The sequence below is a fragment of the Orbilia oligospora genome (genome assembly GCF_000225545.1).
Source record: "Orbilia oligospora ATCC 24927 unplaced genomic scaffold scaffold00097, whole genome shotgun sequence".
NCBI lineage: Eukaryota > Fungi > Ascomycota > Orbiliomycetes > Orbiliales > Orbiliaceae > Orbilia > Orbilia oligospora.
Window position 1 is genome coordinate 1,957,527 of NW_011645654.1, and position 23,567 is coordinate 1,981,093.

At 46.0% G+C, this 23,567-nt stretch overlaps 6 protein-coding genes across 6 annotated transcripts; 3 read left to right on the forward strand and 3 right to left on the reverse strand.

The window, feature by feature from the left end:
- Positions 1–2,689: 2,689 nt before the first annotated feature.
- On the reverse strand, positions 2,690–3,594 carry AOL_s00097g575 (uncharacterized protein; the record flags this gene model as incomplete). Its single annotated transcript, XM_011126408.1, has 3 exons — positions 2,690–3,359; positions 3,425–3,504; positions 3,568–3,594. 3 exons carry the CDS (start codon positions 3,592–3,594, stop codon positions 2,690–2,692), a joined length of 777 nt encoding a protein of 258 aa, XP_011124710.1.
- Positions 3,595–4,273: 679 nt separating this feature from the next.
- Positions 4,274–6,984, reverse strand: AOL_s00097g576 (uncharacterized protein; the record flags this gene model as incomplete). Its single annotated transcript, XM_011126409.1, has 13 exons — positions 4,274–4,453; positions 4,558–4,630; positions 4,693–4,830; positions 4,938–5,031; positions 5,109–5,209; positions 5,273–5,449; positions 5,522–5,590; positions 5,671–5,744; positions 5,852–5,896; positions 5,984–6,127; positions 6,207–6,538; positions 6,612–6,684; positions 6,814–6,984. The coding sequence occupies 13 exons, from the start codon at positions 6,982–6,984 to the stop codon at positions 4,274–4,276; spliced, it is 1,671 nt and encodes a 556-aa protein (XP_011124711.1).
- Positions 6,985–8,291: 1,307 nt separating this feature from the next.
- On the forward strand, positions 8,292–10,026 carry AOL_s00097g577 (uncharacterized protein; the record flags this gene model as incomplete). Its single annotated transcript, XM_011126410.1, has 2 exons — positions 8,292–8,464; positions 8,622–10,026. The coding sequence occupies 2 exons, from the start codon at positions 8,292–8,294 to the stop codon at positions 10,024–10,026; spliced, it is 1,578 nt and encodes a 525-aa protein (XP_011124712.1).
- A 285-nt stretch (positions 10,027–10,311) lies between these two features.
- Positions 10,312–16,660, reverse strand: AOL_s00097g578 (uncharacterized protein; the record flags this gene model as incomplete). The annotated part of the gene is made up of 13 exons (XM_011126411.1): positions 10,312–11,617; positions 11,684–13,893; positions 14,371–14,466; positions 14,535–14,824; positions 14,912–15,063; positions 15,131–15,156; positions 15,207–15,290; positions 15,348–15,460; positions 15,540–15,873; positions 15,928–15,982; positions 16,039–16,198; positions 16,305–16,450; positions 16,512–16,660. 13 exons carry the CDS (start codon positions 16,658–16,660, stop codon positions 10,312–10,314), a joined length of 5,121 nt encoding a protein of 1,706 aa, XP_011124713.1.
- Positions 16,661–17,235: 575 nt separating this feature from the next.
- AOL_s00097g579 (uncharacterized protein) lies at positions 17,236–19,488 on the forward strand (the record flags this gene model as incomplete). The annotated part of the gene is made up of 1 exon (XM_011126412.1): positions 17,236–19,488. One exon carries the CDS (start codon positions 17,236–17,238, stop codon positions 19,486–19,488), a length of 2,253 nt encoding a protein of 750 aa, XP_011124714.1.
- Positions 19,489–20,267: 779 nt separating this feature from the next.
- AOL_s00097g580 (uncharacterized protein) lies at positions 20,268–23,292 on the forward strand (the record flags this gene model as incomplete). Its single annotated transcript, XM_011126413.1, has 2 exons — positions 20,268–21,617; positions 21,679–23,292. 2 exons carry the CDS (start codon positions 20,268–20,270, stop codon positions 23,290–23,292), a joined length of 2,964 nt encoding a protein of 987 aa, XP_011124715.1.
- Between the last annotated feature and the right edge of the window lie 275 nt (positions 23,293–23,567).

A 23,567-nucleotide genomic window follows, 5' to 3' on the forward strand; every position in this document is an offset into this window, starting at 1 on the left:
ATACGGGAACTCCCCTAAATCCGGGACTTGCACAATACAGTCACCGGCGCTGGCCAGCAATTAAAAGGGGCCTCTGGTTGGCTTCAGGTCGGGAAATGATCGCTTAAGTTGGCCTCATGTTCTCATTCCTCACCGGGCCAGCGCCAGTAGAAAACCTTTCTGATCCCTGGTCTGCAATCCCTGCCAGGCACACTTTCTTCCCTGCTGTTTTTCTTTTTTGCGTTTTTGACTTCCCGTTCTTTGCTTCTATTTTTTGGTTTGTCCCAGCATGCCCTATCACGACGTTTCTCACGAGGTCGCTAAAAGAGACGCTTCATTCAGCATCAAATCTGCATGAAAATTGATGTTTTTGCCATCTTACCTGCTGTGCGACCCGAAGCTAATCATCGTGATACCCCGTTTGATATTCATAATTTCGACGGTGCAGCCAAGTCTCAAGAACCAGGACGATTAGCGTTGGCTGACTTTTGTCCATCAAGATGAAACTAAGGGGTTTGGGCCGGACCTACGGGATACTGCATCAAAGCCAAAAACAAAAGAAAAGACCATGGACCAGTCACAAAGGTGACGACGACAGCGTCGCTTGGAAGAGAAAATGCAAGAACCACTTTTGCGTGCTCATTCGTCGGAGCGCAACAATCTTTTTTGTGTCTCCTTCCAAATCGATCAGCATCTATAAAAGAATACCAGCTCAATAATCATGACATCTCTGAATACTGTCTTTGAAGATATGTAACCCGATTGTCCCAACATGCAACATCCTTTCGAGGTTCGGGTACCGCAGCAATGGTAAGACAGCGCTCTGACATTGACATAACGTGTGAGGCAACATGTTTCCTATTGTGGCCCGATTTATGTATTGTTCAATTATCGCCAACATTACAATAAGACACCGGAATGAAAATTTACTAACAACATATCCCAGCTTCTGTAATTTTAACAATAGGGTTGAAGGAACCGGAAACTCAACCTATAAATGCCGCAAACTATTGAGATCGGTCCCGAAGCCGTAGATTCACATCGGCGCTGCTTCTGCAGGTCACCCTATATGACATGTTGAAAGCAGATCAATTAATCCGATCCAACTCCCTGGGAGTTTCTTACCAACTCAGCCTAGTTAACCAACGATGAGTTAAACTCCCATGTGTCGCAGGTATATACAATCACACTGCATTGAAGTATAGTCATCGAAGTTCTCTTCCGAATTCCTCGGCGCGAGATCAGTTAGGTCCGACGGCGTTTAATAAACATTTCGCCGAAATACGACTAGTATCCCAACATATAATCAACATTGGTCTCGAGCTCCGAGGATACAGCGGCGCTCACCGGTACTAGCGAACAGAACTGAACCCAAACAGAATTAGTAGTTTTGCCAGAAATAAAAAGCACCTAAGTGACAATATAAATTCAATCCACTCGTCTAAGTAAGACTTCATATATGCCAGGCGGAAGGGGTTTCGCCGATGCGATGATGCTAAAACCCTCCACTGTGTGTACGCCGATTCCGTATTGTTATACTGGTACTCAAGGTCGGCAGCACTGAAGATGTATGAGACCGATCTAAATCAAATGAGGCTTTCCGATGCATGAAATATCCGAAATTCGCCACAGTCATAGATAATTCCAGTTTCCCATCCCCATAAGCCTCCATGAGTAGGCCCGTTGTTGTGACGTATCCACGGTTAGTTTGCCCAGGTTCAAGCTTCCTTCGTTCATGCAGGAACAAGAAAAAGCGAAATGAGGTTCAGGACTGCACCCACCTCTAAACCAAAAACCGGTATTGCAAGGAAAGTACTACCGTAAGCTTATTGGTCAGGCTTCTTCCGTTTTGACACCTTCAGGACAAATGTTTTCATTAGGGTAGCTCCATGTCGATCAATCGAAGGACTTCGTACATAATTTATAAGCCTGCAATCTATATAATACCAACTTTACTATGTATGAACATACAAAGCCTATAGCGAACAAACTATCCACGGCGGGCTTATCCATGTTCGGTGGCCCTAGCTCAATCTCCGGTCAAGCATCGACAAGCATTACGGACCCGAGAGGTGAGGGGGCGGGTAACGGGCGTGGCTGGTTCTCTCCATTAGCAAACTTGCATGTGCATGCATACGCGCGAGCCTTGATAACACTTAAATTTCGATGAGAAATAATCTTGCAATGCTCTGACAGACATTACACGCATTAAGTATGACCGGAGGTACGGTACAGCTCGTATTTCAAGTCTCTCACCAGTCAGGCTTATATGCATTGTACATGTCTCTTGTGATGTTATCAACCACCACAACATAGAAGAGTTACAGGGCCATCCCCAGTCATGGAAGGAGAAGGAGAGTAATTTCTATAAATGATATCGCTGATAAGCAGCAAACCCAAACTTCCACGAAAATGCTATAACCAGAAAGTAAGCAAACACAATTCACAATTCCCATGCTCTTCTCTGACGCCTGACTTCCTGTTCGAATAGAATACATAAATTGGAAATAAAACACAGGTGCGAAAGAACTTAAGACACACAGGCCTTTTGTGGGTAAGGTGGAAGTCGGAGGAAAATAATAATAGTAACAATGACAGCAACAAGGTGGTACGAGGAAAAAAAAAAGCAGAGTGAATATAACGGAGGCGCTAGTCTCGACAGAAAATAACCAACGCTACAATCGGTGGGTCAGCCAGTCAGTCAGAAATTTCACAATGCGGAAACGTCGTGCTGGAAGACTCTACCAATAGCAACCCAGGCAACGATGACTGCCGTTGCAATCATTATTTTATTTCTGCTGAACCAGCTTTGACTTGCTCTTTCCGCAACTGCTATTCGCTCAGCTACCTGCTTTTCCTGTATATCTGTGCCTTCCGATTTCATGGGCATAGGTGTGCTAGCAGCCATGACCCGACCATTCTGGGGATTGATTTTATGGTCTCTCATCCACTGCCAGTTATCTCTATCGACCTCTGGCCAGTCTGTCCTGAAACGGGCGCCTCCATCACCAAACCCTATCTTGCCACCGCCACCCGTACTTGTACCGCCACCAGTCGAATTCCACCATCGCGACATCGCGGCCAGTTGTTTTCGCTGCGCGGGGGTCGCAGATATCGATCCGGTCGTCATTTCTTCCGACGTCATGAAAGATAGAAGGCCAGTGAGAATAGTAGAGACCTCCCAGGCCGGATTAAAGGATTTAGGGTGAAAGTCCGATATCGAGAGACACAGCCTTGTCGATGTCTGAAAGCGTCCGGAAGGTGTCATCATCCGGATCGCCGGTGGTTTGAAAGGATAATCAGGAGGGAACACGAGTGTACCCCAGTACTGTCCACCAGTATATGGAGTGTCTGGGGGACCGTCGATGAGATACACCCATCTACAATATTATTAGCTACTTGAAAGATAAGTTAAGAAAGGAGGATGTCGTATTTATCTACTAACTCTAGGATATTACTCTCAAGTGGGTGCGCCGTAATGTACGGTGGAGGCTCCTCCTGGATGTGCTTGTACTCCTTGGTGAGCTATGAGTAGATGTTAGCAAGTTCTATATTGATTGGTAATGACATCCCAGGGGCATCTCATACACGCTTATATGCAGTTTTCGAAGCCATCCGGCCGGTATAAGGGCTATGCAATGGGCGTGTTTAGATTGGTATTCTGTATGTGTGGGGAGCAGTAGATGTCGTGGTAGAAGGTTAGAGAAAGCCAGCAAGGCGGCAACAAAATACCTAATAACCTAAGGCAAACAGCGATGGGTTGACTTGGCCTCACTTGAGTTGAGTTGAGGGTCTGGCAGATTGCCATGCCAGCCAGGATCGCTGAACATGTGCCTGAACTAGATAGAATGATCACGTGATAAAAGCGAAATGATAGTAATCCAACATGGCCAACACAGAAACATGCATTCACTCGTAGCACTGGGTCTATAGTAGTCTCGATGAGTCTATTCGTGCAAATCGATCGTTCAGCCTTCAACCCTTTCTCTATAGTATCGATCTCCGGCGTTAGAGTCCTTAATGGAAGGTTGCGGATACCCCTGAGTACTTCACTCCATCGATCTCTAGCCCAAAGAGCAGCTTTTCACCCTCTACCTCCATCACAAAATCAAATTCAATCATATAGTAACTTGTTCCATCAGTTTTGTTCCTAACTTTCCACTTCTCTTTCGGGATAGAATTCAAGTCCGTTTCAAGGTCGCAAAGTGGGCGCACTCCTAAGTCACCGAATCGCAAGTCAGTTCCATGTAATTACGTAACTGACCGCCGGCCTTTTCGGCGTGAATCAAATTCCCTAAATTCTATGGATATAGATCTCACCGTAATCAGAAGGTTTGGCAGGCGTATCATCCCCATTGTAAGCGTATAGAGTATCCGTAATTTTTAGATCACCAGGGTCAACGAACTCTTCCGTCTCCAAATGCTGGCAGTATGTGACCCTAAAGACGCTTTTAATTCCATTGATCCGAACTCCCTACATAATCGGAATCGGAATCGGTATTAGCTTCCAGTTTTGAATATTTGTTGGTGTCCGAATGCTTGAAGACAAGCGTGTGATAGAATGGCGTCGATTCCTACTTTCTTGATAAACCACTCCATCTGATCTCTGACCCGCAAGATTCCATCATATTCGTCGTGGTAATTGCTGAGACTGTATTTAGTACAGAAGTAAAAACTCAAATGTATTGGGTACCCCCAAACCTCGTTACTTACTCCACATGATATTTGGGGTGTATTCCTTCGTTGAACCTTACGTCCACGCAAACACCGTAGCTAGTTCTGGCAATACGATCCTTTATAGTATGACTTTCGATACCATGCATTACTGCCCCTCGCGCTATAGAAGTCCACCTTCAATCAAATAACACAAGTTTTAGTCCAAACGTTAACCCCTTCGTGACATCTAGGAATAAGACCGGTCTCATCTGGAGATAATTTGGCAAGAATAGAAGACTTACGCATCGGGAGGCTGTGCAACCTCAATAGTGTATTTTTCCTTATCAACCCACTCTTGGACCCTGCGACGAAGGTATGGAGATCCCCCGAAACCGCCTACAAGCAGAATCACTACTATTACTCAGCATACACCAAATCCCCATTACTAAGAATTAGCAAACCAACGGGCGTACTCTTCACTCGCTGTGATGCAACAGTAGCTGACTTGATCTGGGCACTGATTAGTGCAACAATTGAATCGATTGTTGGATCAAATATATTTCTCATGTCATCCCTATATGTAAATAAGTTTTGGACCCTGCGAATGAACAGTAAGGGTGTAGCCCGGTTAACATACCTTGTGAGGGTCAGGTAGCCATCCCCGTCAACCCCAATAGCACCTTTGTATTTCCGAGGGAGGCCGATAGCAGTGACATAAAATTTTTCTTCGTGCTCGTCGTCCGAAAATGACTGCTTGGCTAACTCGAAATCCCCCATCATCCTCGCTTTCGATTTTGGAGGCATAGATTCGTAACTAAGGTGATTGATTAATGAATATGCCCCCAAATTTCTCATCTCGATAAAGGCTTCTGCAGCTGAATCTTACTTTTTAGATCCAAATCTTTTTATCATGTAGGTTTCAAATGCCTTGTTTATGAAAATTGAACCACAACCCCTAGATTCATGGCCTATGATTAGTAGTCTTTCCCGTTGAATTCTCCGATTGCAATAATATCAGTTCATAGTTGGTAATACCCTCCTTGACCGCCTGTTATCTCCCTAAATTCAATATGGGGGCGAAAATTCATAACCTTGTAGGATATCAGATCCTATGTATAGCGTTTTCGTTAGAACATGCGTTCTTAATTTTAGTTATCTATAGACTGGGCCTATAATCCGGCAACTTGGGTGAGTAGACCGCCTGGAAGAGACTTACAACAGTGCCCCCACCACAGTCGACAACCGTAAAACAATCATATCGCTAAAAATAATAATCGAAGTAAGTTCAAAATTAGATTGTAATTGCTTCGGAGACACTGGAAGCGCGTTGCAAGAAGAGTTCGCTCACACGAAGTGGCCCATGACCCAGACTCCGGAAGGCAGCTATTGAAGCAGCTTGAGGCTCACTTATAAGGTCCAGTTCCTCTTTACTACCGTAGCCGGCCTTTCCTGCCGCCTCAAGATGGGTTTCTTTGGCTTTCTCGGACCATATCTAAAAATAACACCCAATCCATCCTTAGCAGGTCCGTAGATTTCAAATCGAATAAATCAAAATATTTGAAGGGTCATACCGCAGGTACTGTGAGTATATACTTGAGTTTAGATCTTTTCAAGAAGGTTGGGCCATATACAGCTGTCAAGGTTTCTGTAATATGAGCTCTCAAAGCAGAGAGATAGTCTGCGACGAGTTCGGTAACTGCTTTATTGTGCGGGATCTTCTTAGAAGCCTCTTGAGCCTCAGGCACAAGATTTGTATAGTCAGGGTCAAGGAGCAATTTTGTCCAGCGTATGACTCTAGGCGAAAGGTCCGGAGCTTGAGCTTGGAAACCCCATTTCAAGGTTTCCCAGCTTCCATCCTCGGTGTATACGAACTCTGTCGGGACTTTATCGGACGTCCTAGAGCCTGGATATACATAGAAGTTACGAAACAGAACATCACACAAGCAGAACCGGATATTTTTCGTCTATCGACTAACCTGCAGGCCATTGTTGTATCACATTGATTTTGGCCTCTTCATTCGTGTTTTGCGCTTTTTCTGTTACGAGTGTCTAAAAAATCATATAGTGAGTCGAAGGCCCCTGGTGCATACTTCAGTACCTAAGTGGTTGATTACCTAGGTACCAAGTAGTTACGTCGTATATTATACGTATAACATTATCAGGATATCGAGAACATACCCAAGCAACTCCGGTCCATGTAGTCCCCCAATCTATTCCGATGACTATCTCAGGCTGCCTCAGACGCGCCTTTTTAGTCGGTGGCGCATCCAGGACGATGGACCGCTCTCTATTGGGACTTAGGGCCGGCGGAACCTCTGTTCTCTTGCGCTTCTGCTGGGAGCGTGTCATTTCAAAATATAATTTCCTTCTTTCGGTCGATTTCTTTAATTCTTGTTCTTTTTTTTTTTTCTTCTTTCCTTCTTTTTGATTAGAGATTCAGTTAATTTGGTCAATTGAGAAGCAGAGTTGAATTCAGGCTGTGGTTGATATCAATTCGATAGTCTGGTTTTAATATAGATCTGGATCTATGTGTTATCTTCGCGCAGATATAATATACTTAAGTAGTTGCCAATGATAAAGCATCGGACTATCAAGGTTGCGACCTCGACGAAGCCCCAATACTAGTATACTATCAGTTGGTCCTAGCACACACGTAACTCAGATCTAGGAGTATATCTAGCATTAGATAAAGCTATAAGCTCATATATAAGGTGGGGTGGTAAGCTTCTAAGAATCGAAAAGAAAACTTAGCCTAGACGTATATGCATATGTAATGACCGAGTATTTTAAGCGCCACAAGCAATTTATTTAGACGGGTAAGTACCTACTTACTTACACAAATACCTAAGTAAGTATACTAGTACTTAGTGATTATAAGTAACTACCTAACTTACTTAGCTAACCTAGGTTATATAACCTGATACCCTCGAGCTAATCGAAGCTAGCAGAACAATTGAATACAGAATTTAAATCCTAGCCGGTTCCCAACATGCAAAGTTTGTGCCCTGAATTAGCCACACAGGCACCGGGCCAATGCGACGCCTGCGTGTTGTTCTTTGTGCAGCACCAGGAATGTCGTTCGAGACAAGCTTAATTAAGGACGCTAACAGCGTTCCTTCCTGAAAGAATTTCACGCGGAGGGCTACATAATCTAGGGTGATAAGTGGTTGCAATTGCCCGTGTCATTGCAGGCGTGTTCTAATATTATAGTAATGCTTGATCAATTGAGGGATTTATGGTAATCAATGCAACTACTTCTTACTTCTGAAGCATCGACTGTGTATATATATATACCTAAGTACTTGCTTACTTAAGTAGCTACTATAGCCATCTACGTAGCTATATAGGTATAGCTGCTTAAGCCTGAGGGAAGCTCTTACTCAGCTAGATCCAGCAAGCCTAATTCATACTAAGGGTAGGCAAGTACATACCTACATACACGGTAGCCACAGGCCAAGCTAAGTAAGGACTTGGTTAAGTTGATACATGCATATGCATGGCTAGCCGGATTATAAATATTTAAATATCAAATCGATACACCCTACCAAGTTCGACTAGACTGTTCATGGATCTAGGTCTTATACTGGGCCGTACCACAGTGATCCTGCAAGATCGTTAATGCTAACTGCATAATTTATCTCGAATAACTACTCTGAATGGACACTACAACCCCAGAAACCTTGCCGGCTGAGATGTCTTTGCCACTGCCCTCCGCAAAGCGACGTAGAACAGGATCAGGGAGTACTAGTTCCTACGAACCAGATCCTGAGGAAGCTGAGGATGTGTCAAGTAATATATCTGGCGGAGGCAGGGTATTTGTCAAAACATTGTAAGTGTGAATTATACTACTACTAGTTCCTGGAGCTGGCCAGCGCTGGTATGCCGGTATATGCTCGTGCTCAATACCTACAACTTCATTAACCGGAGGCTTGAGGTATCCGGCCGGTGTCACACAAATTAAATTACTAACCGGGTAGCTACTATAGGCCCGCTGCGACGCATGCGAACGTCATTCGAAATGACGGGAGAAATAGAAAGATCATCAAAGCCTATAACTACAGGGCTCGCCGGTCATATAGGTCTGCTAGTGCAGCGCCAAAGTCTCCACGGATGCAATTATCTGGACCCTCGCGGTCTCAGAGCCATGAGGTGAAAGTTCCTTCGAAAGCCAAAGACCGAACACGTCTGTCGAAGGGATCTATCTCCCCGCCAAACGATATCCTAGATGCAGGGGAACTATCAATCACCCCTTCTGCTACCTTTACCTCAAGAAGGTTGAGGAAAAGGGACCCCGTCCGGTATGGGTTTGCGAACCAGTCTCGACCAACTTCCAATGCTCAAAATGGTGAGATAGCTGCAGAATCTCACAGCTTTAACTCTATGCATCACGTAGAGCACCAACATCGAGATGCCGAGGGAGCGCACCGGCAACTGGAACATCAAAACGTTCCAAAAATTTCATCCTGGAGTGGGGAAGCACAAAATCGCATCACTGAATTGGAGAAGGAAAACGTCATCCTAGAAGAAGAGAACACTACGCTTCGAGCACAAGTAGATGAACTTTGTTCCAGGATTGGGAGTGTGGGACCCCAGAGCTTGGAAACAACCATAGTTAAAGATGACGTTTTTTTCGAAAGCGGCTTTATAAACCTCAGCAAAATGATTCGAGATTACATCCGCGAATTTCTCCAATCAAAATTCACATCTCCGTTCTCGCCGTCAAAGGTCCCTACCAAGATCAGAGATATTCTAAATTCCGAAGGCATAGAATGGCAGAAGTACTTGAGGGGCGGGAAGAATAAAAAAGTTCTCCGAGCTATTGCTCAGAAATATATATCCTTCTATTTAGTGGAGAACATAATTATGGACCCGGTCTTCCGCCATAATCGTCAATTACGGGATGCACTCTCCACGATCCAGATGGCGTTTACCGGTGACCGTGTCATTCGCAGCCGTTGGCGCAATAGAACAATGCAGGAGCTTCGTTTAGCACTGCCTACGCCTTTGCCCGATGCCATCATGGTCGAGCAGAAGTCTAGGGAACTGTTTAAGGATACTAGAGTACTCTGGGTCAAAAACAAGGAAACAATAGAAACGGAGCGTCTGAGAAGAATCACCGAGTATGCTGCGAAACTTGCGACAGAGCTCCACAAGTTGCCATGTGAAATCCAATACGGGTTCTCACGGGATAACTGGGATAAATTGCCGCGGGATATTGATACACATCCAGAGAAAGAGTTTTACCAAATAAACGTTCACTCGCGTCACTCTAACTTCCAGTTTATGACGGTATTTCCTGGTATACGAAAATTATCTGGAAACTTTGGGCCAGGCCAGGGCGAAGATTCTAGCATCGTTTATTTGCCGCTGCAATTATCGGCGTATCATTGACAATGGCGTAATTCCCAAACAGGTTCTCATGTTGACAATACTCGAGCTACTTTCTAGGGCCATACTAGCATAAGAAAACTTTTATTTGTGATATTGCTTCAGCCTTAAGGTAGTGTTCAGAAATGGTTTCTGCGCATGCCCTTAAAGCTCTTGTAATGAATAGAGAGTATCCTAATATTTTACAGTAAGAAAGTTTATTACGAGGGCTAGAACGCGATGGGAATGTCACAAAACTAAGAAAGGCTAGGCCAATAGTGTAGATAGAGTCCATGCATAGTTGAAGAATTAGGCCGCTTGCTTGCCTTGTTTCTTCCCTTTCTTTTCTTTCTTCTCCTTTTTCTTCTTGCCTGCTGTACCAGCAGAGGAATTTGATGGGGCATTGGGCTGATCCGACCGGCTCTTAACCTTTGCTGCACGCCTTTGCTTCTTCAAAGCCTTTAAAAACGATTTGGGATTCGACCCCGAAGGGCCTGCATTGGGCCCGTTACCTGTGGAAGTTAAGTTATTGCTCCAGGACGGAACTGGCAGCGGTAATTCACCCCCATCAGGCGCTGTTAATCCGCCTAGTCTTCTTAGCTCCTCGGGTGTTCCCAACTTGCGGCTGAGGAAGACTTGTTCCATAATTTTCCTTTGCTTGATTATAGGGGTGTAGTCAAACCTGCCCACCACGGGCGCGAGGATACTCTCGTACTTCCGAAGATCAAATGGCATGTCGTGCAATTCATTCATTCGGCTGCTTAGCCGGTGGTAGGTTTCGTGAAACTGCTTTTGAATATCAAGAATTCTATAAGATGCCTTCGAGATATTGTTCGTGGGGTCATTGGGGTCTTCGATAGCTAAAAGGTAAGGTTTACCCGGGTTGAAAAAATCACGCCTTTTGGACTTTTTGAAGTACCCTGGCTCTCGAACCTTAATACCGGTAGTCTCAGTGTTAAATTTAGATCCATAAAGATCCAAAAACTCCATGAGAGCACGTCCCAATGCAACATTTTCTCCTTCATGCCAGTTCCCGGAAGAAGCTTCAGGCATCAGCTGCAGCATACTGACAATCATGCAAATAAGGGAAAATGAACCAAGACCGCCATTGAAAGGTTCATTGATCCCTCGGATAGCTAAAAACTGTTTCAACAGCAGTGCTAACTTCGGCATTTCCGGGAAAACTTGTCTCCATTGATTAAAGGTACGAATTGCGATCAAGCCACTCGGGTTTTCGAACGAGATATCGACACTCAGACCTGTTAGTCGGTCTTTGTATTTGATGATGGGAACCTTTGCAGAAAGAATCGGAACGAGTGTCCCTGATTGTGGAAGGTCTGAATTTCTTAGTATCCTAGCGAGCTTTCTGATTTCGTTCACGGAGTCATATTTAGGCCTTGATGTTTCCAGATATTGTCGGGAAAGCAGAACGATATCCATATCGGAAGTCGGAAGATATATCTCAGCTGCAAAGGATCCGAATGCCTGGATATCAGCATCATCAAAACGTGATTGGATGAGCTCCCTGAGTCGGCGCACAAGATCATGGCGTACAATATGCTCATATTGTTGGGGTTTGATGTAATCATGGAAGTCAACGATTTCTTTATGTAGCCTATATTGTAGCCATTTCTGTAAGTTGACGACTTGGAAGCAGTGCAAGGAAGGGATTAGATCTTACCAGACCGAGGTATAGAGACTATTTGAATGATCCGTGACACTATCTGGTTTGAGCCATGGGTATTGCTTCAGAACAATAGGCGGTGGTTCCATTTCCGAGAAAGTTCGCTTCCTAGGAGTGTTAGAACTAAGCCCAAGCCCGGGTGGCGGCCCCCCAAGCCCTGGGGGTGGTGGTAAAGGTGCAGATGGAGCGTTTGTGCCAGGAGCAACTCCCCGATCAACTAAGCGTGCTGCGGCCCTAGGATCGTAATTCCTGGTATTCCCAGCCCTTGGCCCTGTGGGTATATTGCTATCCAATGTAGTAGTTCTAAATTCATCATCAAGGCCTGATAGAGAAATAAAATCACCAGCTTCTGCCGCATTGTCCTTACGGTTGCCAAGGAGATCCTTCTTTGCTTGCCGAATCATGGAGATAACATCTAATTTTTTCCCAGCCTTGCCATCACTAGTGTGACCAGGCAGAACTTTGCCAACTTCAGCTCCATTACCTTCTATTGTTTTCTCAGATTCCATTGGCGCGGCATCTTGATTATCTTCTGGCACTGCTGAAGGAAGAATAATGGCTTTGTCGGCAATCGACGAGTCGCTCTCGCTGTCAAGATCCATTTCGGTCTCCCCCTCATCCATTCTCTGACGTTTTGCAGCAACCATAGCTGGGTACTGTTCTGGTGTTGCTGCTCTTCCCACGTGTAAAATTGGGCGTTCGTGAGCGGGAGTAGGACCCCAAGCAGGTCGTTCACGGTCATGGTCATAATGACGGCGCGGAGCATCACTATGGAACCCTCGTCTGTCACCGTGTCGGCGATCGTTATCCCATGGTCTTCTTTCACGGAAACCAGATTCTGTTTGGGGGAAGTGCATCCCCCGGCTATCTGAATGAAAGTTAAAGGTTTCTTCGTCACGACGGTTTCTACCCGTCCCCCTGTCCCCTCTTCCAAACTGATAAGTCTCCTGACTACGTGGGCCAGAAGGTGGTCGGAAGCGGGGGCCAGAAGGGGGATGGGAGACTGGACTGGTCGGGTCTCTCGTATGGTCATCGGGGTTACGATCATGAGTCCCATCGAAGCCTAGTCCGTTAGCACGACTAGGAAGAACGGCGCCGCCCTCAGCCTCAGAGGCCATCAATGAGGAACGCCTTGAACTAGGGCCATCTGTGAATTCCTTTACAATTCTTTCTGGTTCGAGGGATGATCGGTCACCACCTTTGATCGAGGTTGCTGATAGTTTTGGAGTGTAACCGTCATCTGAGCCAGTTCCATCCAGGTCGTACATTTTCCCGGCCACGAACCCATCCAAATGGCCCGCTTGAGGCGAGCCACTGTCAAGCTCACCACTCTCGCTCCCGTTTTCCAACCCTTCATCGGAAGCAGATCCCATTATTTGCTCCTCGCCTTCACCATCACCTTTCTTAGAAGCAATCCGACGTTCTCGTCTGCCCATTCGCCTCCGTTCCCTGTGCTTGAGTTTCCTCGCCATTTCACGCGCTATACGAGCCGCAGTTTTGGCCTTTTTAGGTTTTAGAGGGAGGGAGGTCGTTGGCGCCAATGTTGTGACTGGAGGAGGAGGGGAGTGAGAAACCGATCTGATATTTGACGACTTCTCGTGAGGAGGAGGGGGAGATTTCCAGGATGACGTGTTTCGGGTTTGTAGTGAATTCGTAGGAAGAATCTGGGGTGTTAATGGGGATACCTGAGTATGATATGGAGGTGCGGTTAGTGAAATTGGTGTGATTGGTGAAATGGGAACAGGATATGTCGGTGTCGGTGTCGATGTCAGATGAGGAAATGATGATGCGGGCTGAAGTTCCTGATTGTAAACGGAAGGATATTGGCTCACAATATACGGCAAATACCCGGAATTATGGTCGTTTGGGTACAGGTAAGAATGATGAAGAGGAGGGTGGGGATGAGGAGGCAGCGCGCCGTAGGGATGATGGAATGGAGGTGATTGGTTGTTTTCCATCAGACGCCGTGCAGAGAGCGTGTACGACAACGATGGTTGAGAAAGACCAGGGCCCGCTAGCAACCTGGCTGTGGGAACGATACCAGCGATCTGGACCACTCCGGCTCGTCTTGACAGTGCGTAAAGCTGCCGCGAAGTAGCCACATTTGAGATCAGACGGTGGCGACGTCCGAGGAAGGGAAGGTAACGAGTAGAAGGAATGGTGAAGGTTGTGAGGGAGGCCTTGCAATTGAATTGGATTGAAGAAAGCTAGTCAATCCGGGGCATTAGCTTAGGGCAATGCGATGCAATGTTGGGTAAACTGGCTGGCTGATCTGGCTAGTCGTTGAAGTATTGATACCTGCCTCTTAGAAAGGTATACACTCGAGGCTAGAATCCGTAGTTGGATTAGAAGAAACAATGAAGCATCTGTGATCTCGGGTTTACAAAGCCAAGTTGATTCTCTGCTACAAATTTTTGGGTCGTCTTTGATAACTTTGCGCCGGCCGAAAACGGCAGTCGCGGCAGAAACAAACGTCTATGCAACACATCCTAATTCAACATGCAACAAAATGGAAAAATCATGCCATGCAAGATCAAGATCTGATATCGATAGCTGCAAGAGCGCCTAAGCTAAACTTGACTTCAACATCTTAATACGTACATAAGTGAGTACCTAGACAAGTAAGCATACTTATTCAATTAGGCATGGGCATACGTGATTCAAATTTAGTCAGCTAGATGCACTGGAGGAAGGGCATCTTTATTCTCTCCAGCCAGGGGCTGACATTCAGTCTTCCAGTCTTGCGGCGTAATCTTGTCAACCACCTCCTTAAAGGCCTCCTACAAATATTCGAATTTCAACCTTGTCAACCAATATAAAATTTGAGGGGTGGAGTTTTTTGACTTACTAAAGTGCAAAACTGCGTGTTGCCTTCGAGATGCCTTCCCGCCGCCTTGCAATAACGTATTTGTACCGGAGTGTCATTGTATCTCATTCTAACATACCACCCTTTCAACAAATTCGGATCAACGCTGGTCGATTTGAGGCCAAACCTCTGGAGCCAGGAAGCCAATATGGAAGGTTGGGTTTGCTGTTTGTCGGCCGAGGAAAATAGTTCAATGGCGACTGACGAGGTGTACGGCGGCCATCTCCAGTCAAAGGCACCGAGTGCGGCCAGGATACCCCCCACAGTAGTATCTAAGCACCAATTATAATGTTAGCTGGCCCTCGTTATCTAGTATACACAAGTCTATGTGTACATGTATATGCATGTGTGTATCTCACCGTGACAGCCCATCAGAGCCAACTTGACAGGGATTTCCTTTCCCACATTCTGAGAGCTCAGAGACTTCTCCAGCATACGATCTCGGACATCTCCCAACAAACTCCCAACGCCGAGTCGCCGGACTTCGAGGGATTTCTCATATCCAAGAAACCTGTCATTAAAAGGTATTTAGTACATCATAAGAGCTTAATAGTGATCAGGTATTACAAGTAGCCTACCATTCCTCGACAACAGCTGTCTCTGCCTACATTGTCGTTAGCGGATTTGTTAGATCCTGAGTTCAAAGCGGCTCACCCTTTTCCAAAGTTCTTCGTCATAGAATTCCGAGGGAAGTTTAGTCAATGGACCATGTGCATGCGTGCTAGCTATAGTGTCCATCTAATTAAATAAGCTTGGCTCCCCTGTGATAAACGGCCAAAGTGAAGGGACGCTTACAATGCCGGATAATCTAGGAGTTCCGTCAACTTTGACAACTCCGTCAGCGACATATTTGCCAATCCTTTCGGAGACGTATTTCAACTCTTCGGTATCATTCCACTTTTGGGCAGCTGCGGTAAGATAATTATTAATATTATACTGTTAGTGAGGAACGACTAACTCTGTCGTAGAACACTGAGAAATGCTTACCCGCAAGCCCGAATGCGTTTTGAAGCTGCCGATACCGTCTGCACACTGTCTCATTGGGCATCAAATTTTCATCTGCCACGTTGCGGATCCAGATCTGGGGCGTGCCTGCGGCCGCGGATACAGTCGATGGAGGGAACATGCCAGTATAGACTTGGTGAAGCGACTCCCCAGCCCGTGGGACGGGTGTAGCCCTAAACTCGAAAGTATCAGTTCTATATAGATCTACAACATTTTGGAAGCTAGTTGATATACCTAAGATAGATATCGCCAAGGTCATGAAGTTCTTTTGGAAGAAATCCCAATTGGTCGATATAGAGACGACGCAAGCGTTGACCTAGCGCCAAGGTGGTTTCTCTGCCTTTTCTCTGTTTCAGCATAGGCTTCGTACAAATCCAGGTACGTCTCTAGGAGCTCTACCCCTATCCGTCAATTCCCCAGCTAGACTAGATGTCATTTAGAATATAGGACTAATGTCGCGAAGGGGGTTTGCCCGGCATACCAAAAGTTCTCTGCCTTTCCCTGCGGTCCAAGAATAGATCTAGGATGCCCTATCTGGCCATAAGTCTCTAGCTTCCTTTCATAGGGCAGATGCGACCAGACGCCGTTTTCGTCTCGAAATGCAGCTCGAAAATGTCGGACGGCATTGCAATATGGCCAATCTGTTGTCATATTATACAATTGTCAGTACAGCGCTACAGCTTTTCAGGACAACAATCTGGAAGATTTACAAATTGGTAACCCGGTTGCCTGAAATCGTGAATTGACCTAGTGAATGTAAGCGCATTGTATGTACTAGGATCTGCATGATATAATGTCCGGTAGCTGCCATACGGGTGTCCGCTCTCCATGCCGAAATATTACTTGAACCTGTTCCAGCACCAGATTTGAAGGGTAAAGCTGCTTTAGTTGCTCTGGGGTATATGGCGGCTTAGGCTACGCGAACATCAGCATCAGTCGTTGACGTATACGTACACGGTCGGTTCTGTCGTGAAAAGGACCTGCAGGTACGTAACTAGGATTTGGCCGCGGCCTAGGTCTAGATCGATATCCCACAAACGCCTTCCAATTCCCAACATCAATGTCAAACCAAACAGCGATAGGCATACCTGTAATGTTGTCATTGTGTCAAAGGTCCTAGTCGGCGCCTACATAAATTGTACAGCCGGAAGTATCAGGGTTTAGGCTAGGGGAAAGTTTTTTTGGGGGACTTGTCCGTGGGAGTTAGTAACTATATAGGTCCACTCTCATATAAGGTACTTGAGTATAGAGTAAGTCAGTATATATATAGCATGGTACTGTATGGCCAGCAGTCCACCCGGGACCTTGCAGGCCGAGCTTATTGCATTGCTAGCATCATCATTGATTCTTAGAGCTCCATCTAGCTAAGCTAAGCTAGTTGTAATAGGTATACCAAGCTTGGCCCGAGTTATTGGACCTCGGCCGGTTCGTGTCCATCCTAGCTAGCTTGAGTAGTACGTAGTTGAGCGCTATTGCATTGTACTGCGCAGTGGGGGCCGTTCTTGGCGTGCGGCTTCCACCCAAGAAAAATTTATATGGGTTGTTGCTGCATATGCAGAGCAATGCAACAGACTTATAGATTTACGGACCTCGTATCGCATTAATATTGACACCACTACACTGTTCAACATTCTACATCGCAAAAGTCACCACCTCGCCGTTGAAGCTCAGTGCTTCCATGCAACGACTGGTATACGTTTGTGCCAGCTGTCGGCGGTCAACAGCCGCTCGGATCCTCGCCCCCTCGAGAACGGCCTGCAGGTCTGTTCATACAGCCGATATCAATGATGCTATCCTAAAGGAACCAAAGCCACTTTCTCTCAACAGAAACTTAGGTTCGCCGAAACCTAAGCTGAATCGAAGAAAAAACGTCCCTCTAAGATATCCGGACTCGAATGCACCTTACCGCAGAGGAAAATCGTTCTATAACGAAAACACTGGAGATGCTGCCTGTGATGATGTCGACCAATTGTCGATGAGATTAGCCAGGGATTCAATCCTTGTTCGGGATGTCTACCGTAGTTTCGAGGGGCTTCTGAGCAAATACGACGTCCCCCGTTCGGTTGCAATCAGAGTGATGCTGTTGAAACACCATTTCCCTCGACAATTAATTGGGGCCCTGATAGAACACCATCGAAAACTCGAAGGCCTCCCCTCACTCGCTGAAGCTCTTCGAATGCTGGTTTCGAACGGAATAAATGATGACAAACTTTGGGCTGAAGTAATGTTTGAATACATTCGGACTGGGTTCTATGATGATGCGGTGGACTTGTGGAACTATCGCTTGGAATGTCAAAAGGACAGTCCCTTGACCTTTGGAAGCGGGGCGCCAAAAGAGAAGACCATTAGGTCCACCCAGAACACACCGTTGGGTGACTGGCCGAATATCTCACAGTCGCCACCAGTTCCAACCCATTGCTATCCCGCTGTAGCAGCGTTGACGGCATTCATATACGCCCGGCGCTTAATGATGACACCCACAAATTTCACGGACCTAATGCACTTTCTTGCACCTAACGGGGAGGATGTCTCTGCCCTGCTGCCGTCAAACCCTGAAGCCGGAAACATTCTTACAGAATACGCAATTGACCCCAAGATAGTTGAATCGACTTTGGCGACTCTCCAAGAATTTCGGCCATATTCTGGCCAAAACCTTGCCCGCTTCGCATCCATATTTGACAGGCTTTTTATCGCAGCTGCGAATAAAGATCTCCAAGAAGTCACCAATATATATGAGGAAGCAAAACAAGTAATCCCAGAGCCTAAAACTAGGAACTACTACATCAACTTCATCAATGCCTTCATGCAGTGTGGCAGTCGGGAAAATGGCGATCTTCTTTGGAGAGAAATGCTAAACTCAGGCGCTATCCCAACCGCAAAAGTCTGGTGTTCCTGGTTAGATGGCTGCGCAAAAGCTAGAGATATCAAGCTATTTCAACAAAGCTGGGATAGGATGTTGTCGGAAGGGATAGTTCCCGATACGGTGTGCTGGACGATCAGGATGCAGATGCTCTTTTTCCTCAAGCAGCCTGAATCAGCAAAACTATGCTTACAATACATGGTTGACAGCCAAGTCCCGATTACAACAGTAACAATCAATGTTGCGGTTGAAGGTTTAATAAGCGCGGGGCTTCACAAAGATGCTTTTGGCCTGATCCAGTGGGGTACAAACAACGGAGTTGAACTCGACACAGCTACCTACAACCTAGTCCTAGATTCTCGTTCAAAGCTGGGCCAATTGGAGGGAGTTCTTGAAACTTTGAACAGTATGCATAAAAATCGCGTCCCCGCGGATATCATTACCTACGGTGTGATTCTGCGCGGCATGTATAACCACAGCCCCACTCCACCAGACCTTAGGTTTCTCCAGACCATTCTGGATGAGATGCAGACAGCGGGTATCAAACCTAACATACAGTTCTACAATACTGTCATCCATGCCATGTTGCACCGATTCGGGGACTTAAAGGGAGCGCAATACGTTCTATCTTTAATGCCTAACGAGACATGGAGGACGTCCGCGATTACTTCTGCCATTTTCATCAACCACTACGCCCGAAAGAAGAATATAGAGGCCATAGAGGAAGTGTGGAGAACAATGAAGCGCAACAATGTCGCCCCCGATGAGGTTGTCTACAGCGCAACTGTCATGGCCTACGCTAATGTCGGAATGAAAACTCAGATGTTGGGGTACCTCGACGAAATGGAAAGAATGAGAAAACGTGTCAGCCTCACAACGTACATTTGGGTATTGAAAAGTCTCATGAATATGCAGGATTATCAGACCGCAGGCGATATCTTAGCTGGGATGAAGGTGAAAGGTATAGATATCCTCGGCAACAAGGAGCTAAGATTCATTGTCAGAAAGTTGAAAGAGATAGTAATCACCGCGCAGAGAGATGCCTACGGTAAAGGTACATATCGACATTAGGAGTCGACCCTTTGCATGTATATAAAGATGGTGTCCCGGAATTTTGTACATAGATTGAAACTTTTAAATTTAGTCAACTACGCTATCTCTTTGATACCCTTCGCGTAGATAAATATACTAATTACAACTATACAATATACAGCTACAATAATCTGCATCTATATAAGTACTTATATAGCTACTACAAACCAGTGCATAATACCTAGAGAGGGGGTGTGGGAAGAATTCAAGTTTAAATTTAATCCTAACTAAGGTTGGGATAATTAATGCGTTGTTTGTAATATGCATATGCGCGGCTCGTGGAAATGTCTATAAAATTTTAAATTTCTCCACCGCTCGAATTCGCGAATCGAAATTCGAGATCCCTTCGATGTACAGTACTTTCCCCATACCTCTAATATAATTTTCAAATTTTAATCCAGGGGAGGATGCCATAGTGGAGCCTTCGTGCGATACGATCTGTAACATACTTACGTGTACATACTACTTATATCCAGCTTCGATTCTAAATTTACAACCATTCCAGTCGATCTTTTTTTCTGCAGCTGCAGGTCATCGATAATATTCTGCGAGGAACACAACAGCTGTTCCTCCCAGTCAAATTGGCTCCATGCGCCCACCGCACACGAGCCGTGTACACTACTTTGCTCCGACAAAGACTTTCGTTCAACGGTAGTATTAGACCTACCACCTCCACACTTGCACCAAACAGAGACTTCAATCCATCATCACAACCAATCCTACACGGTCGCCTGTTTTCGACATCTAAAGCATTCGGGATGAAATCGTATGTCGAGCTCGTCACAGTCCCTTCGAGGGACAACAATAGCACGTTGCTGATGCTTCACTTCGACGAGAAGCGATATGTCTTTGGTCAAGTTGCCGAAGGCACCCAACGGATGCTGGGTCAGAACTTGGTCAAAATGAACCGGATTAGCGATATATTTCTTTCTGGAAAGACGGAATGGTCAAGCACAGGCGGGCTTACTGGGTTGCTGTTGACAATGGGAGATGCCAAAGCTATTCGAGATCTGGAAAGACAGCAGCAGCTGGAGCGGAAGCAAGCAAAATACGCCATGGCGAACCCCGATGGATCTATGAGCAATCCATACCCTCCACCCCCCGAACCGAAGGGCCTTACGATACACGGTGGGAAGAATATACTAAGCACTATGGCTACTACAAGAAACTTTGTTTTCAGGGAAAACAGTGGGATCAATTTTCACGAATACGATTTCTTAGAAGGAAGCGTTGTATTCAAGGATGATTTCGTGACCGTAAGGCCACTCAGAGCATTTCCGAGACAAGGAAGTTCAAAAATGACGGTGGAAGAGAATCGACTACGAGAGATTGAGGATATCGATCTAGGCAGCCGTGAACAGTTGAAGAATATCGTCGACGCTATGTGGAATGGCCAACCGGGGTCACTACAAGTTGGAAAGGACGACGAGGACTATGTCATCTCATTGGTGACAAGACTCAAGGAGGACGAACAACGGCAGCGCAACGAAAAGGCTGGATCTAGTGCGCTCCCGAACAAGAACCACGATAGAGACATCGAGAGCGAGTCACCGCCCAAAAGGTTGAAATTGAACTCCGACCAGACAAAGGGTGATGAAGAACCCTCCTGGGACGGTATTTTGGAAGCTTCAGAGACGGGAAGGCCTATACCGGAGTTTTCGGCTTCCCGGCCTTTGCGACGTCCATGGCCGGCTACATACACTAGGTCATTACCTGGAACCATCCCGAATACCTCTGCCATATCCTATATGATCAGTATAGCCCAGGTCCGAGGTAGGTTCCGACCGGATATTGCGAAAAAGCTAGGCGTAAAGCCAGGACCCGACTTCAGAATCCTTACCGATGGCGGATCAGTCACATTAGAGGATGGAACCATAATCCATAGCACTCAGTGTCTTGACCCCCCTCGCCCAGTCAACGGCATCGCCTTTTTAGACATTCCGGATGAGAATTTCCTAGAATCAACAATCGAAGAAATTAATGCCTGGAAAGAAGAAAGAAAAAATAATAAGGAAAACTGTGCGGTTTCCCTATGGGTATGGGTAGTCGGCCCTAATATCGAAACGAACAAGAGGCTCTTAGATTACATCGACACCCTCGATGGCCAGGTAAGTAAACTTATAGAAGCACTGTCCACCCCGTTAATACCGCTTAATCTAACTGCTATAGCACATGATAAACTCGCCGACCTCTCCATTCCAAGATATGTCCTTGAAAGACTCAGCGGCACAGGCAACAAGATTGAACCTTCTAGACAATGAAAATTTCCCACTGCCTTGCCCTGGTTATTCTCACCCATCCGGTGTTCCTGAACCGGAACCGACAGATAAGGACCGAATACTTAGGGCCAGAGACTCCCTGCTAATTGATGTACATCCGACTCAGGGCGTCCAGCTCGCCAAGCTACGTCCTAGGTTCGACTACAGTTTAGTCCAAAGGGAGGCAAAGACTAAATTCGGCGATGGAAGATATTGGAGGGCTGCCAAAGCTGCTCACGAGAAAATTGCAAAAGAGGCAACCCAGAGGGACCCCACACCTTCTGCAGCGGATGAAGTCGAACTAGTTACCCTCGGGACTGGAAGTTCCATGCCGAGTAAATACCGAAACGTATCGGCTACGGCGGTCACCGTTCCAGGATTTGGTAACATCCTTCTCGACTGCGGTGAGAGCACCCTCAACCAGCTCCGCAGGTCATACGGACAAGAAAAAACTGCTGAGTTCTTGAAGAACATGAAGATCCTCTATATCAGCCATTTGCATGCGGACCACCACCTTGGAACCATAGCTGTTTTGAAAGCTTGGTTTCTTAGAATGGTAGACACCAGTGAGGACATATCCAAACTCTATCTAATTGCGCCCTCTAAGTTCCTCAACTTCCTGGAGGAATACACCCAGATTGAAAACTATGGGTTGCGACACATCAATTTCATATCGTGTGATTCCCTCCTCATCGCCTCACAGCAACATCCTGACAATAAGAAACGGGAAGACTCTCAGCGTATCGAAGAAATTTTATCCGCACTCCCGCTCGAGAAAATTGAAACATCCCGTGCTGTTCACTGTCGGGGATCCTTCACTGTGGCATTTACATTCAAGCAACCAACCGGGTTCAAATTGGCATACTCTGGAGATACGAGACCCACGAACGGATTCGTAGAGATTGGAAAAGACTGCACGGTTCTTCTTCATGAGGCAACCTTTGACGACGAGCTACGGGACGAGGCCCTTGCGAAGAGGCATTGCACGACTTCTGAAGCCATACAAGCGGGGAAGGATATGGGTGCAAAGAATCTCTTGCTCACTCATTTCAGTCAGCGCTATCCAAAATTACCCAACATTCGCCGACAGTCTTCTAACGGTGATGACCCGCTTTGTGATCCATTCATGGAAACCTCTGAGGAGAGAGGATCGACTTACATCCCCCGAGCTAAAGACATTAAAGTCTCAGAAAAACGACACGACGGACCTATTGTTTCTAAGCCGGACGACGAAAATGCAATGCACATCGGGTTTGCGTTCGACATGATGCGTGTGAAAGTAAAGGATTTCTGGAAACTAGAAAGTTTCATCCCAGCACTAGAAGAACTCTTCAAACAAGAAGAAAAGCTAGACGACGAGCTATCGGAACCAAATGAGAACTTATCGAAGGGTCAATCGCAGGATAAGAATAGGAAAGGGAAAAAGAAAGAGGGCCCCACACCGCCTCAACCCACAAGTAAACGACAACAAGATAAGTTGGCCAAGAAATTACAGAGGCGAGGTCCACCACAAAGTAGTAATTAGGATAGATGTCACACCCTAGGGTGATCTACAAATTCGCAAAGCGTACTACTAAAAACGCCCATGGCGATAGTGATGGTGCGAGTTGATCTTGGATCACTGTCTCAAACTGTACCATAGATTGAAATTAATGTAGACGCACTACTTGTACATATATTACCAATACAACAAATCTAAGTGCCCATATGCACAAATCCTTGAATATTGTATATGTCAAAATGCCAACCGAGTTGTCTGTTGTATATTCGGTCCAAGAGACACCCATGTAGCTTTGAAGC